Source organism: Salvelinus sp. IW2-2015, linkage group LG26, assembly GCF_002910315.2.
Source record: "Salvelinus sp. IW2-2015 linkage group LG26, ASM291031v2, whole genome shotgun sequence".
In the NCBI taxonomy this organism is placed as follows: domain Eukaryota; kingdom Metazoa; phylum Chordata; class Actinopteri; order Salmoniformes; family Salmonidae; genus Salvelinus; species Salvelinus sp. IW2-2015.
Genome location: NC_036866.1, coordinates 2041883 through 2057667, shown reverse-complemented (window position 1 = coordinate 2057667; position 15785 = coordinate 2041883). Strand labels below are relative to the sequence as shown.

Here is a 15785-nt window from a genome sequence, read left to right as displayed (position 1 = left end):
GTTAGTGAACAATGGTTATTATATCTAGTCCAACTATTAAAGTCTCATATCAGACATTAGCTTTGTATCTGAGGAGACATGTAGACCCCATACATCTCCTTACATTTGGCACCGTCACCTTATTTATTMAACCTTTATTTAACTAGGCAAGTCAGTTWAGAACAAATTCTTATTTACAATGACGGCCTAGTGMGTTAACTGCCTTGTTCAGGGGCAGAACGACAGATTTTTGTCAACTCAGGGATTTGATCTTGCAAGCTTTTGGCTATTAGTCCAACGCTCTAACCACTAGGCTACCCRGCCGCCCCTTTGACGCTWACCCGGTACAAATGCTYCATACATAAAMAAATGAACCAAAATAACAATATTAGCGTACATATTTTATTAGACTGGCTATTTCAAAGCACAGTGAGGACATGAAACATAATTAATTGTCTTGCATCAGCGAGCGGACGGTGTAGTGGGAAAGAGGGATACCTAGTCAGTTGTATAGGGAAAGGGGGATACCTAGTCAGTTGTATAGGGAAAGGGGGATACCTAGTCAGTTGTACAGGGAAAGGGGGATACCTAGTCAGTTGTACAGGGAAAGGGGGATACCTAGTCAGTTGTACAACAGAATGCATTCAATTGAAATGTGTCTACCGCATTTAACCCAACCCCTCTGGATCAGAGAGGTGTGGGGGGGCTGCCTTAAATTGACATACACGGCACCCGGGAACTGCCTTGCTCAGGGGCACAACGACCTTGTCAGCTCGGGGATTCGATCAAGCAACAGCAGCTCTAACCACTAGGCTACCTGCCACCCCAACTACTATGTTCCCTTCAGTAAAGCAATCTCTGCATCTGCTCTATGGCCTTTAATAAACCGTAGGCTTGAGTACACGGAGTAGGTTATACAACACAGTCATCCTTTAGGCAAACTGCTGGCTATTACCAAACCCAAAACCAAGGATCAAAACAGATCAAATAAGAGAGTATAAGATATGAAGTAGTTTCTCCCAGAACACGTGCTGTTAGAACTGCTTTCAAAGGTCACATATTGTCCCCTTGACTATGAGGCTTATAGCAATACTACATGTCTTGGAATGAAACTCAAGGTGCAGTAATTAAAATGTATCGAAAAGACCTCTAGAGCCAGATTCCCAGGCACAGATGAAGCCTAGACTAAAATGCTKTTTCAGTGGAGAATCTCGATTGAACATGCTTTTTAGCCCAGGTCTACTCTCAATCTGTATCCGGGAAACCAGACCCTCAAGTACCTCTTGACCAGCTTCAAGCTACATTCTACATCATTGAGCTGGGCCTTGCTTCACAGAGGAGTCAGAAGATCTCTAATCTGGTCATCAGTGACCATTGGGACTCAATGCAGTTTAGAGCAATGGGGTGAGGTGGAAAACAATTGGATTGTGATGATTCACATCTTACGGATATATCATGGTCTGTACACCCCCCTAAAAAGTGACAAAAGGTTTGTCTTCAGATTAGAATTTATATCCAAATGAATTTATATTACCACCACATAAAACTGTTGTCTTTGTTGAAGGACCTGAATGGCTATCCAAACATAGCCATTTTTGTTACTATGGTGATAGTCACAAGAGTCACATTTGAGGCTAATACTGTAAGTAGGTCTACTGTAGATATAGCCACCAATGTGAACCCGAGTATCACCGTTATCATTACTGTTAGACATAATAATATGCTCTTACTATAGAGGCTTTACTGATAACCATGGTAACAACTATAACCATGGTAACAACTATAACCATTTGATAGTGAATGTAGGATGGCATCGTCAGCCATCTAGGTCTGATATTATGGTGTGGGTGGTGTCATACTCAAGAGTCACAGCTCTCAAGCAGGATACATTCACAATCAGTGGCATTGCATTGCTTCACACCCTCATGTTTATAGCCCACTGCCAATGAACTGAACTGAACTAGATAATAATTGATCATGCAGCTGTTCTGGTTCTTAATTAGCAGAGGTCTATTTGAGAATGGTGCCTGTTTGGTTTGGATGGATGCTTCTCCTCTTAGGGGAATCTAAATACATTGGTTTTACAGTGTATTTATATAAATACTACATACACATCAATTGCACTTTAATAATGCATATCATGTTAGCTTGAATGGTGTGGTGTGTGTGTTATTTGTATAGCTGAGCTATAATATTGCAAAGGGGAAAACAGCCACATTGCTGACAAATGTGTTTGATAAAACAAATAGATGTAATTATTGACAAAGTAAATGAAACCATGCAATTTATAAACATAACACTTACCTGTCCCAAATGCTTTGGCCACCAGCCACGTGAGGCTACAGTAGATTTTTGCTCGAGAACAATCATAGTGATCAGAAGACTTTATTGCGGGAACAATAAAGGTATTTTTAATTTCCCTGGCGTCCGTCACTTCACCCATCATAACACCCTGAAGTGTCAAATGATGACTAACTATGTAGCAATAGAAGTCGATGACATCCCACCAAAGGAATTGAATGCGCCAAACGTTACTTGATTTGCCTATGTAAATGTACAATTCGTTGGAGGAGACATGGAGGTTTGACTGCGAACCATCAGTATGGTATTGTCTAACTCCTCTGAGTCAATATGAATAGTGGAATTAGCGACTCTGCCTGTATTTTTCAGCCATTCTGCTGCTACCTGGGTTGTAATCATTAGTCCAAACAGAGTTTCTATTGGAGAAATTCAGGTAGGTCCCTCCCCGTTTCGTTCCGTTTGCTTACTTTTAAAAGTTTTGCAACAGAATCGGCGTAATGAATACGCCCCAGTTTAAATGGGGTTCGCCTAATAGCTGTCAACCTATTTCAGAAGAATCTCACTGAGGAAGGCGCATATTTCCTTCAGATAGAGAGAAAAAACATTCCGATTCCCATTCAAGTCTTTGTTTTCAAACACAAGTTGGTTCCCCTCTGCTTTTCCTCGCTTGTTGCGGTTCTCCTGCCGCACTGTGGCTCAGAAAGTGCTGCACTATTGCGCGTGCGCGTACCATCCAGTAACTTCTGCACAACATCAAAAGAGGCCAGCATGCTTTCACTACAGTTAGAAATTGGACGAAATCTACGCATCGCATACATAACTTGATTTGTTTGGATAAAATGTTTATGTTCTGTCTGTTTATATGTAAAATGCATCCCTGGATAGATAAACATTCTAACTTTAACCAATTAAATAGATTCGCCTGTCGAGAGTTTGGGACTATACGGTTCTATCTGCAAAAAGATGATTCTGAGATAATTGGCTTTAAAGTTCCAAACCCTCATTGATTTGAATGGTGTCAGCTATTTTTATATTGTATTCTTTTGAATTTAACAACATACATTGGGGGTATTTAGAGTCATATGTAGTTAGAGAACATTGAACAGAACAAGGATATATCAATAACTTAAGTTTGGACAAAAATTCAGATATAACCTTGATGAATTTGCTTAATAATTTGTGGTGGGTCAGCCTTGTATTGTCAGTTGCAAGTATTTACATTATATATAATGCATCATTCCTTTATTATGTGGATTTGTAGTCCTAATATGCATCATCATTGATACAATTAGGCTAGTTGAATTCAACATTATTCATTGAAACCACTTCGATGTGAGATGTGCAGCTATGTCAACATGTCAATTTGCTTCTGACATGTTTGTAAATCAATCCAATGTATTTATAAAGCCCTTCTTACATCAGCTGATATCTCAAAGTGCTGTACAGAAACCCAGCCTAAAATAATGTTCTGATATAATCTCCACCCGGCACAGCCAGAAGAGGACTGGCCACCCCTCATAGCCTGGTTCCTCTCTAGGTTTCTTCCTAGGTTTTGGCTTTTCTAGGGAGGTTTTCCTTACAGCAATGCAGGCTTCTACACCTGCATTGCTTGCTGTTTGGGGTTTTAGGCTGGGTTTCTGTACAGCACTTCGAGATATTAGCTGATGTACGAAGGGCTATATAAAATAAACTTGATTTGATTTGATTTAACCCCACCCACTTTGCCAAAGCACAGCCCCCACACCACTAGAGGGATAACTTCAACCACCAACTCACCATCCTGAGACAAGGCCGAGTATAGCCCACAAAGATCTCCGCCACGGCACAACCCGGACAGGAAGATCACGTCAGTGACTCAACCCCCTCAAGTGACGCACCCCTCCCAGGAACAGCATGGAAGAGCACCAGTAAGCCAGTGACTCAGCCCCTGTAATAGGATTAGAGGCAGAGAACCCCAGTGGAGAGAGGGGAACCGGCCAGGCAGAGACAGTAAATTGCTCCAGTGCCTTTCCGTTCACCTTCAGACTACACTCAATCATAGGAACTACTGAAGAGATGAGTCTCAATAAAGACTTAAAGGTTGAGACCGAGTCTGGTCTCTCACATGGGTAGGCAGACCATTCCATAAAAATGGAGCTCTATAGGAGAAAGCCCTGCCTCCAGCTGTTTGCTTAGAAATTCTAGGGACAGTAAGGAGGCCTGCGTCTTGTGACCGTAGCGTATGTGTAGGTATATACGGCAGGACCAAATCGGAAAGATAGTTAGGAGCAAGCCCATGTAATGCTTTGTAGGTTAGCAGTAAAACCTTGAAATCAGCCCTTGCCTTAACAGGAAGCCAGTGGAGAGGCTAGCACTGGAGTAATATGATCAACAAAAACTATTTAATTAGATTTTAAAAAGATACTAATCGAATATGCAGATTTTTTTTGTAGTTTGGTGGATTCATGTAAATTTTCCCTTCCCCATATGGAATGTTTTTTTTTTTGGTAAATGTTTTCACCCCCGTTCAGTTGGTGGCGAAAAGAGACCTTTTGCGTGTAGTTCGCCATAAAACCCAAAGAAGAAGAAAAAGACTAGAGACGTCATCAACATGAGTCAGCTTTCTGAGTGAGTCGACGGTGGATAAAATGCTTTATGCTCGCTAGCAGCTAGCCTCAGTTTGGGTGTTTACTTCGTTTTAGTTGTGTTTTTCACCAACAATTAATAATCGTTTTGTGGGTTTACTTGCGTCGATTTGGTCTTTAAATCGCAATGTAATTGCGCCAAAATCTAGTGTTGTTTTGTATCGCTAGTTGGCTAGGCTTGAAGTTACTAGCGTTGGCTAGCTGATGCCCACTCATCTGTGTACAGGTGGCATTATCACTGAGATAGTCTTTGATTAACGTTAAACATCGTGACTATCGTATTCGTAACCGTCTGTCACACCCATTCATGCTCTTTACAATAATACTTTGGAAACATGTTTATGCCAAGAGCACTGAAAGTGAAGAGACCAACAGACAACACAAGTCAGGTGCTTAAGAAGAAGTGCAAGGTGAGCCAGGAGGGAGAAAAGGAAGGCAGTGATGGCACAGGACAACCCCCCAGCCTAAAGACTTCCACTACAGCTCCCTATGAGAGTGTAGAGACAGACGTGAACACTGAGACACAGGTGAAGCCTGATTACCAGGACACACACCTTCCAACCCTGGAGCAGGGTACATGTAGTCCTGTACGAGCACCAGAAGACCAACAGTCCTCAGAGTCTGAGTCCAGCACAGAGGAAAGTGAAGAAGAGGAGCCTGTAAAATCCTTCAGAAAGAGCCAGAGATGGCCCGAACCGGGGGAGCCCGTCTGCGTCATGTGTGCTCGCTTCGGGGAGTACATCTGCGACAGCACTGACAATGATGTGTGCAGCCTAGAGTGCAAGGCCAGTCACCTGGCTAAAATGGGCATGGGCACAGGGGAAGATGCCTTTAACCGTGATGACACAGGGGAGAAGAGGACTTCACAATGTGGACAGCCAGCCGTTGACACAGCTGGCAATAGTGTTGAGGATGTATACAAGGACTATTCCTACAAGGAAGATGCATTTATCTCTGGGTTGACAGAGGAGCAAGTGCAGCGGGTAAAGCAGGAGCTGGCCATTGTGACAGAGGGCAGGGAGGTGGGCAGGCCCATCATAGAGTTTGAGCAATGTAACCTTCCCTCGACTCTCAGTGCCAACCTGAAGAAGGCAGGGTATGAGGCGCCCACCCCTGTCCAGATGCAGATGGTGCCTGTTGGCTTGGCTGGCAGGGACGTGATTGCCAGTGCTGACACAGGTTCCGGGAAGACGGTGGCCTTTCTGCTGCCAGTGGTAGTGTGTGCTTTGAAGGTACAGTGAAATACAGTTTTGTGGCTGGCTTGATTATTACACTGTTATATCACACTGACCTGAACTATGCTGGGTCTGAAAGTTTTCTTTTCACATTGACCTTTTCAGCATGGTTCCAGCAACTATGGTGGATGCATACCTACAGTTGAAGTCGGAAGTTTACATACACTTAGGTTGGAGTCATTAACTCATTTTTCAACCACTCCACAAATTTCTACTTAACAAACTATAGTTTTGGCAAGTTGGTTAGGACATCTACTTTGTGCATGACAAGTCATTTTTCCAACAATTGTTTACAGACAGATTATTTCACTTATAATTCACTGTATCACAATTCCAGTTGGTCAGAAGTTTACATACACTAAGTTGACTGTGCCTTTTAAACAGCTTGGAAAATTCCAGAAAATGTCATGGCTTTAGAAGCTTCTGTTAGGCTAATTGACATCAATTGGAGGTGTACCTGTGGATGTATTTCAAGGCCTACCTTCAAACTCAGTGCCTCTTTGCTTGACATCATGGGAAAATCWAAAGAAATCAGCCAAGACCTCAGGAAAAAAAAAATTGTCTTGAATAGAACTCCAAGTCTGGTTCATCCTTGAGACCAATTTCGAAAAGCCTGAAGATACCACGTTCATCTGTACAAACAATAGTCGCAAGTATAAACACCATGGGACAACGCAGCCGTCATTCCACTCAGGAAGGAGACGCGTTCTGTCTCCTAGAGATGAACGTACTTTGTTGCGAGAAGTGCAAATCAATCTCAGAGCAACAGCAAAGCACCTTGTGAAGATGCTGGAGGAAACAGGTACAAAAGTATCTATATCCACAGTAAAACGAGTCCTATATCGACATAACCTGAAAGGCTGCTCAGCAAGTTAGAAGCTACTGCTCCAAAACAGCAATAAAAAGCCAGACTATGGTTTGCAACTGCACATGGGGACAAAGATCGTACTTTTTGGATAAATGTCCTCTGGTCTGATGAAACAAAAACTGTTTGGCCATAGTGACCTTCGTTATGTTTGGAGGAAAAAGGGGGTGGCTTGCAAGCCAAAGAACACCATTCCAACCGTGAAGCACGGGGGTGGCAGCATCATGTTGTGGGGGTGCTTTGCTGCAGGAGGGACTGGTGCACTTCACAAAATAAATGGCATCATGAGGAGGAAAATGATGTGGATATATTGAAGCAACATCAAGACATCAGTCAGGAAGTGAAAGCTTGGTCGCAAATGGGTCTTCCAAATGGACAATGACCCCAAGCATACTTCCAAAGTTGTGGCAAAATAGCTTAAGGACATCAAAGTCAAGGTATTGGAGTGGCCATCACAAAGCCCCGACTTCAATCCCATAAATTTGTGGGCAGAACTGAAAAAGTGTGTGCGAGCAAGGAGGCCTACAAACCTGACTCAGTTACACCAGCTCTGTCAGGAGGAATGGGCCAAAATTCACCCAACTTATTGTGGGAAGCTTGTGGAAGAATACCTGAAACGTTTGACCCAAGTTAAACAATTTAAAGGCAATGCTACCAAATACTAATTGAGTGTATGTAAACTTCTGACCCACTGGGAATGTGATGAAAGAAATAAAAGCTGAAAGAAATAATTCTCTACTATTATTCTGACATTTCACATTCTTAAAATAAATTGGTGATCCTAACTGACCGAAGACAGAGTTTTTACTATGAGATAATGTCAGGAATTGTGTAAAACTGAGTTTAAATGTATTTGGCTAAGGTGTATGTAAACTTCCGACTTCAACTGTACCTAGTACAGCTTTGTACAGGCTCGGCTCGGTTGAAGTGTGAAAAGCTCCTTAGTGTTCATCTTTCATGATACTTTTTTGATTTCATGGTTGTGAAAAATACTGGAATAATTTCTCACAATATTGAGTAACAAAGGAGGAACATTTTAAAGTTGAAAAAAAAAAAGGCACATCAAGGTTTGTCAGAAAGGACTCTATAACAAATACTTCAGACAGTTTGCTGTATTTCAACCTCACTGTTGGCACCGTTTTCAGCAAGAAGTACCTCGGCTAAACTTTGAAAATCCAACACAGCTGTTAACCCAATTTTGAACCGGTCCCTCACTGGGGACTCCTTGAAGCAACAGCGATGAGTAATTCATATGCACAGGCCTGTTTTATGTTCTATAGCTTAGCTACAATTCCAAATGATAGGTTATACTATGCAGATATACATGAGAAAGGAAAACTACAGCCATTCAAAAACTGATGCAAATAGGCTTGTCTCAAATTCTATCTATGTGTAAAGTACAGTTGCCACTTGCCATAAGAAACATTAAGTTCATTTATACTGCTGTATGTGGGGAAAACAAGTAGATCAAACCTTTAAGCATTTTACGTGGCTTTGCGTGATGTAATTCATTGGACTATATATTGGTCTGGTAGGAGCAGACTATGTGGCATCCTGATAGTGTGATAATCACACCTTTGGGCCTAGCTGCAAAGCAAGCTGGAAGTTGAAGAATTTCTCTCCCCAAAAATCTGATGTAAAACTTTAACCTTAACCCTACCCTTACGTAGCCTAACCCTTACGGAGCCTAACCCTTATGTAGCCTAACCCTTATGTAGCCTAACCCTTATGTAGCCTAACCCTTATGTAGCCTAACCCTTATGTAGCCTAACCCTTATGTAGCCTAACCCTTACGGAGCCTAACCCTTACGGAGCCTAACCCTTACGGAGCCTAACCCTTACGGAGCCTAACCCTTACGGAGCCTAACCCTTACGGTGAGCCTAACCCTTACGGAGCCTAAACCTAAACCTAAAAAGTGTGGAAGTTACCAGTATTTGCTACCCTAAGACCAAAAAGCCAATTTTTGTTTATAAATATTGTCTTGATTCCTCCCCAATCAGGGGCTAGTGGAGGGTGGTCTCGGTGTCCGGCGGCTCTCATCCTGACCCCACCAGGGGCTGGCCATCCAGATCGAGAGGCAGACCAAGGAGCTGGTGATGGCCTACCTAACATGAGAACTGGCCTGCTGGTAGGAGGCATGCCCCTGCCCCCGCAGCTCCACCGCCTCAAGAGCACCATCAAGGTACAAAGTTACCTCAACATTTCTCATGATGCTGTTTACAATAGTGTACAACGTTACTCAACGTTTCTCATGATGCTGTTACAATAGTGTACACCGTTACCTCAACGTTTCTCATGATGCTGTACAATAGTGTACAACGTTACCTCAACGTTTCTCATGATGCTGTACAATAGTGTACGTTACCTCAACGTTTCTCATGCTGCCGTACAATAGTGTACAATTGTTACGTCTATGTTTCAAAGAGAGTACTGGACAATATTAAGTCAATGTTTACCAGACATTTTCTACAGTATGTCAATATTAAATTCCCATAACCTTGCAATGAAGGCCCTCCATAGCTTTGCTACAATTTCAAATGATAGGCTATACTATGCAGATAGACATGAGAAAGGAAGACTACAGTCATTCAAAAACTGATGCAAATAAGCTTGTCTCAAATTCTATCTATGTGCAAAGTACAGTTACCACTTGCCATAAGAAACATTAAGTTCATTTATTTAATTAATACAGTTTGACTAACCAACCTGTATTTGTTTTTCTCTTAATTGCCTTCTAGATAATAATCGGCAACTTAATTGCCCTCTAGATAATAATCGCCAACTTAATTGCCTTCTAGATAATAATCGCTACCCCAGGACGACTGCTGGAGATCCTGAAACAGAAGGCAGTGCAGCTGGATGAAGTGAGGGTTGTGGTGGTTGATGAGGTAAACATGCCTTCTCATAGCATTAATTAAGAACACTATTGTGCAGTCATTTTGAAATGGTTTTAAAAGGCCCCTGCCCTTTTGTTTGACAAGGACCGTGCACATTAATCAACATTTCAGTATTCACATCGATGTAAATGTACCAGAGTTGTCAAAAGAGCACATTTTTGTAGATGGACTTAAATTGAAATGGGATTGACCCCCGTCCCGTGTACCGGTAATACTATTTCTACATTGTTCAGCAGAATGAAAAATAATGTGTCCTCTTATGAGTGCAGGCAGACACCATGCTGAAGATGGGCTTTCAGCAGCAGATCCTGAAGGTTCTGGAGAACATCCCGGAGGAGCACCAGACCCTGCTAACATCTGCCACCATCCCCAAGGGCACAGAGCAGCTGGCGGCCCGACTGACCCAGGACCCGGTACGTATCGCCATCGGGGACAGGAACCAGCCTTGCGCCGACATCCGCCAGATAGTGCTCTGGGTGGAGGAGCCCTCCAAGAAGAAGAAGCTCTTTGAGATTTTAAATGTAGGTGATTTTTTTTTCAATAGCTTTTCTTCAGTGTACTGGGTTGTGTTCATTAGGCAACAAGCGGAATAAAACAGACTGAAGCGGGGAGTTCTTGTTTTCTGTTGTAAAATTATTTAAAATGTTATCTGTTGCGTGGCCTCATGAACACGACCCAGGTGTAAATGACATTTTAATGTTAACTTGTGAATTTTAATTACAGGTTACTGGCATTTTCTGTATAGTGTCATGAAGCATATGCTCTCAGCAAGGAGTGTTATTAAAGACCTGCCCCGAAACTTTGGCGACTACTACGTATTTTTTAAACCTCCTGCTTTGGGCTGAATGTGTCGATGTGTAATCCCTCGTTTGAAAGCAACTGTTTTTCTTGAATCTGTGCTGTGCCATTTACCTTACATTTTCCCCCCATGTGGGCCAGCCCCCTAGCAAATAGAGTTCTAGCCAATGAGCTTCAGTCTCTCTGCATTTGAGTGACAGCTAGCAAGATTCACACACAGCATAGTGAGAAAGAGCAATGACGTGGTGCACATATCTGCATGTGATGTAGTACACAATTTTCTGCAACCACTTTTAGCTTGTGAGTGCTACTGGCAAAAAAATTATACAAAAGTACTGGAGAATCACTTTTAAATCTGTCAAAAGTGGGAATTCCTGCAGTATCTCCTGAAGACTCCCACTGGACCATATTAAGACAGCAGTCGCTGCAGCCCTGTCCCCCCCTCTCCAGAGGAAATGGGTGGGCCCTCAGCCATGGCTTTGCTCCAGGAAACTGAGTAATGGTTCATACCATCTATATAAGGTAGGGAGCGGGAAGAGGCTGTGCTTTCACAGACCCGTTGGAGAAATGGCATTGCTGCTTAGATCAATGTTACCATCCAGGGGGATGTTGACTTGTACTCCTATATTTGACCTGCGTCCCACAGTCTATTTTCCAACAATTTAAATATACATTTTTTCCTTCTACGCTGAACAAAAATATAAACCGATTATGTGCTGAAATAAAAGATCCCAGAAAATGTTAATTACGCACAAAAAGCTTATCTCTAAAAGTTTGTGCACAAATTTGTTTACTTGCGTGTTAGTGAGCATTACTCCTTTGCCAAGATAATCCATCCACCTGACAGCTGTGGAATATGAAGAAGCTGATAAAACAGCACGATAATTACACAGGTGCACCTTGTGCTGGGGACAATAAAAGGCCACTCTAAAATGTGCAATTTTGTCACACAACACAATGCCACAGATGTCTCAAGTTGTTGATGGGAACGTGCAATTTCATGCTGACTGCAGGAATGTTCATCAGAGCTGTTGCCAGAGAATTGAACGTTTTTCGAGATCGGTGTGGAAGAACTTGACCTCAGTCCATCGAAACACCTTTGGGATGAATTGTAACGTTGACTGCGAGCCAGGCCTAATCGCCCAACATCAGTGCCCAACCTCACTAATGCTATTGTGGCAGAATGGAAGCAAGACCGTGTATAACTCAAATCAAGTTTATTTTATATAGCCCTTCGTACATCAGCTAATATCTCGAAGTGCTGTACAGAAACCCGCCTAAAACCCCAAACAGCAAGCAATGCAGGTGTAGAAGCACGTGGCTAGGAAAACACTCCCTAGAAAGGCCAAAACCTAGGAAGAAACCTAGAGAGGAACCAGGCTATGAGGGGTAGCCAGTCCTCTTCTGGCTGTGCCGGGTGGAGATTATAACAGAACATGGCCAAGATGTTAAAATGTTCATAAATGACCAGCATGGTCAATAATAATCAGGAGTAATGTCAGTTGGCTTTTCATAGCCGATCATTAAGAGTATCTCTACCGCTCCTGCGGTCTCTAGAGAGTTGAAAACAGCAGGTCTGGGACAGGTAGCACGTCCGGTGGACAGGTCAGGGTTCCATAGCCGCAGGCAGAACAGTTGAAACTGGAACCGCAGCAAGGCCAGGTGGACTGGGGACAGCAAGGAGTCATCATGCCCGGTAGTCCTGACGCTGGTCCTAGGGCTCAGGTCCTCCGAGAGAGAGAAAGAAATAGAGAAGAGAGAATTAGAGAGAGCATAGTTAAATTCACACAGGACACCGGATAAGACAGGAGAAGTACTCCAGATATAACCAAATGACCCTAGCCCCCCGACACATAAACTACTGCAGCATAAATACTGGAGGCTGAGACAGGAGGGGTCAGAGACACTGTGGCCCCATCCGATGATACCCCCGGACAGGGCCAAACAGGAAGGCATATAACCCCACCCACTTTGCCAAAGCACAGCCCCCACTCCACTAGAGGGATATCTTCAACCACCAACTTACCATCATGAGACAAGGCCGAGTATAGCCACCCAGCACAAACCAAGGGGGGGCGCCAACCCAGACAGGAAGATCACGTCAGTGACTCAACCCACTCAAGTGATGCACCCCTCCTAGGACGGCAGGAAGAGCACAGTAAGCAGTGACTCAGCCCCTGTAATAGGGTTAGAGGCAGAGAATCCCAGTGGAGAGAGGGGAACCGGCCAGGCAGAGACAGCAAGGGCGGTTCGTTGCTCCAGAGCCTTTCCGTTCACCTTCACACTCCTGGGCCAGACTACACTCAATCATATGACCTACTGAGAGAATAAGTCTTCAGTAAAGACTTAAATTGAGACCGAGTCTGCGTCTCTCACATGGGTAGGCAGACTATTCCATAAAAATGGAGATCTATAGGAGAAAGCCCTGCCTCCAGCTGTTTGCTTAGAAATTCTAGGGACAATTAGGAGGCCTGCGTCTTGTGACCGTAGCGTACGTGTAGGTATGTACGCAGGACCAAATCGGAAAGATATGGCAGCGAGCTTAAGCCCATGTAACGCTTTATAGGTTAACAGTAAAACTTTGAAATCAGCCCTTGCCTTAACAGGAAGCCAGTGTAGGGAAGCTAGCACTGGAGTAATATGATCAAATTTCTTGGTTCTAGTCAGGATTCTAGCAGCCGTATTTAGCACTAACTGAAGTTTATTTAGTGCTTTATCCGGGTAGCCGGAAAGTAGAGCATTGCAGTAGTCTAACCTAGAAGTAACAAAAGCATGGATTAATTTTTCTGCATCATTTTTGGACACCAATGTTCCATCGTCTAGTGGAAAGCCTGTGGAGGCTGTTATAGCAGCAAAAAGGGGACCAACTCCATATTAATGCCCATGATTTTGCAATGAGATGTTCAATGTAATGTAGTGTATTTCATCTATCATCATTACCTGTGTCTTTGTTTTGCCCACCCAGGACGGAAAGCTGTACCAGCCTCCGGTGGTTGTGTTTGTGGACTGTAAAGTTGGGGCGGACCTACTGTGTGAGGCCGTGAAGAAGATCATGGGCCTCAACACGGTGGCCATCCACTCAGACAAGACCCAGTGGGAACGAAACCGCATTCTCAAGGTGAGGCCTGTGGCAGACAGCTTTTTCTTTGTTCATTAGCACCAAACGAAACAGGACAGACTGCAACAAGGAAAGGAAGTGCCAGGACTTGTCCAATAAGAAACACTCATTTTCATTCATACAGATTTAAAACATTAAGAATTGTTGTCATTTGCATAGAACCCTTTGAACATTCAGTGGAATTTTCAAAGGGTTTCCCTGGATACTGTACAGTACTGTACCATACACACTAGATCCGACGGTGAGAGGAGGCCCCACCGATGATCTCCCTTCGTTGAGACTGACCATCAGGGGCAGGCACCATTAGTCCAGTAACATAAAGAAAGCAAATTATTTACATTTCTTCTCATTCATCTGTGCCTCACAAGTTATACAACAAATTATCTATTACCAGTGTGATCATATACCTACAATGTTATTTTGTTGTTTATATAATTTTAAAATGGTCTGAGAAGAACATTGGCAGGGCATTTCAAGTATAGACAATATGCAGTGATACTGTATTAGGCCTATAGCGTACTGCACAAACCTCATGGTTACAGAACTTGTTTTAATAGGCTAATGTTGAATAAGTTTAAGTCTGAGCGGTAGATCTCATTTTGACTCAGAAAGTGGTCTCGACTCAAAAGTTTGGTTACCACAGCACCAGGATCAGTTTAGCCTTTTTTAAATATCCATGTAATCCAATTCATTATGATAAGGGGGGGACCTGATCCTAGATCAGTGCTCCTACTATGAGATGCTTTATGAATACTGGCCCAGGTTTGGCTATTACGGCTCAAACAGAAGAGCTAGGCAAAGGCAGTGTACTTCCATAAAGAGTATTATACCGTTAAGCTGTTTTGTACCTCCTCCTCAGGGTCTACTTGAAGGGGACTTTGAAGTGGTGGTCAGCACTGGCGTACTGGGCAGAGGGCTCGACCTGGTCAACGTCAAACTGGTGGTCAACTTTGACATGCCCCCCAACATGGATGAGTATGTTCATCAGGTGGGTCAATTTGCTATTGTTGTGAATGGGGAAAATCTGGGGTGCTTTTGTCATACAAAATCAATGTCTGAGACAATATCTTCTTGCATCTTGGAGGGAGCATCTGGCACAGAATCTTTTCTCTATAGTGTTGTCTACAAATGGATGAAAGTGGGGGTGTGTGTGGGGGGGGTTAGTTACTCAGGTGACATTGCAAATGTTTCTGTCCGGTGTGACTTTTACACTCCTTCCTCCCAGGTGGGCAGAGCAGGCAGACTGGGCCACCGGGGCACGGCCATCACGTTTGTCAACAACGACAACAAGCGTCTGTTCCTGGAGGTGGTGAACCGGGTGAAGCCCACGGGTTCCCAGCTTCCCCCCCAGCTTCTCAACTCCCCCCACCTCCATGAGCAGCAGAGGAGGGACAAACAGAAAGCCAAGCAAAGGGGGGAGGATGACATCATGGTCACCAAGAGCAACCTCCTCGACATCATCCGGAAACACAACAGGAGCTCAAAGAGATAGACAGATGCACTCGTTATTATGCTACTTTATGTTTGTGTGTATATCTGGGTAATTTGTCCACTTTGAATAAATGTATATGAACTTGATTGAGTTGTAATTTCGAGTTGACTTTTTTTAAATATAGTTGTATTTTGGAAATACTGCCATCTACTTGTCAAACACGGGCACGGCATGTTGGGATTTTTTGCTGTGGACGGAAACGTAATTTCTGTCTAGCCAATAGCAAATCGCAGTTTGAAATCGACGCGGCGCAGAAGCGAAGTCAACCACGACAGTGAAATGGTAAACAAACAACACTGAGTTGGATCTCCTGGTTTGAGGAGTAGGTAGCTGGCATATATTGAATGCCCAAATTGTAATATTTTATTAAGTAAACTAATCCGATTATCATTCTCAGCGTTGTAATGTGATTTTTTTTTTGACAGTTAAATTATCCAATTTAGCTAAGCTAACGTCGCCAACCAACTAACTAAAG

At 43.3% G+C, this 15785-nt stretch overlaps 1 protein-coding gene across 1 annotated transcript; it reads left to right on the top strand.

Annotated features, from left to right (window-relative positions):
* Positions 1-4870: 4870 nt before the first annotated feature.
* On the top strand, positions 4871-15396 carry LOC111952963 (DEAD (Asp-Glu-Ala-Asp) box polypeptide 59). The gene is given in 8 exon segments (XM_070435049.1): positions 4871-6151; positions 9018-9099; positions 9102-9187; positions 9804-9893; positions 10172-10423; positions 13666-13818; positions 14678-14806; positions 15044-15396. Coding segments are annotated over 8 exon segments (1971 nt in total). The 5' UTR covers positions 4871-5239; the 3' UTR covers positions 15311-15396.
* Positions 15397-15785: the final 389 nt, after the last annotated feature.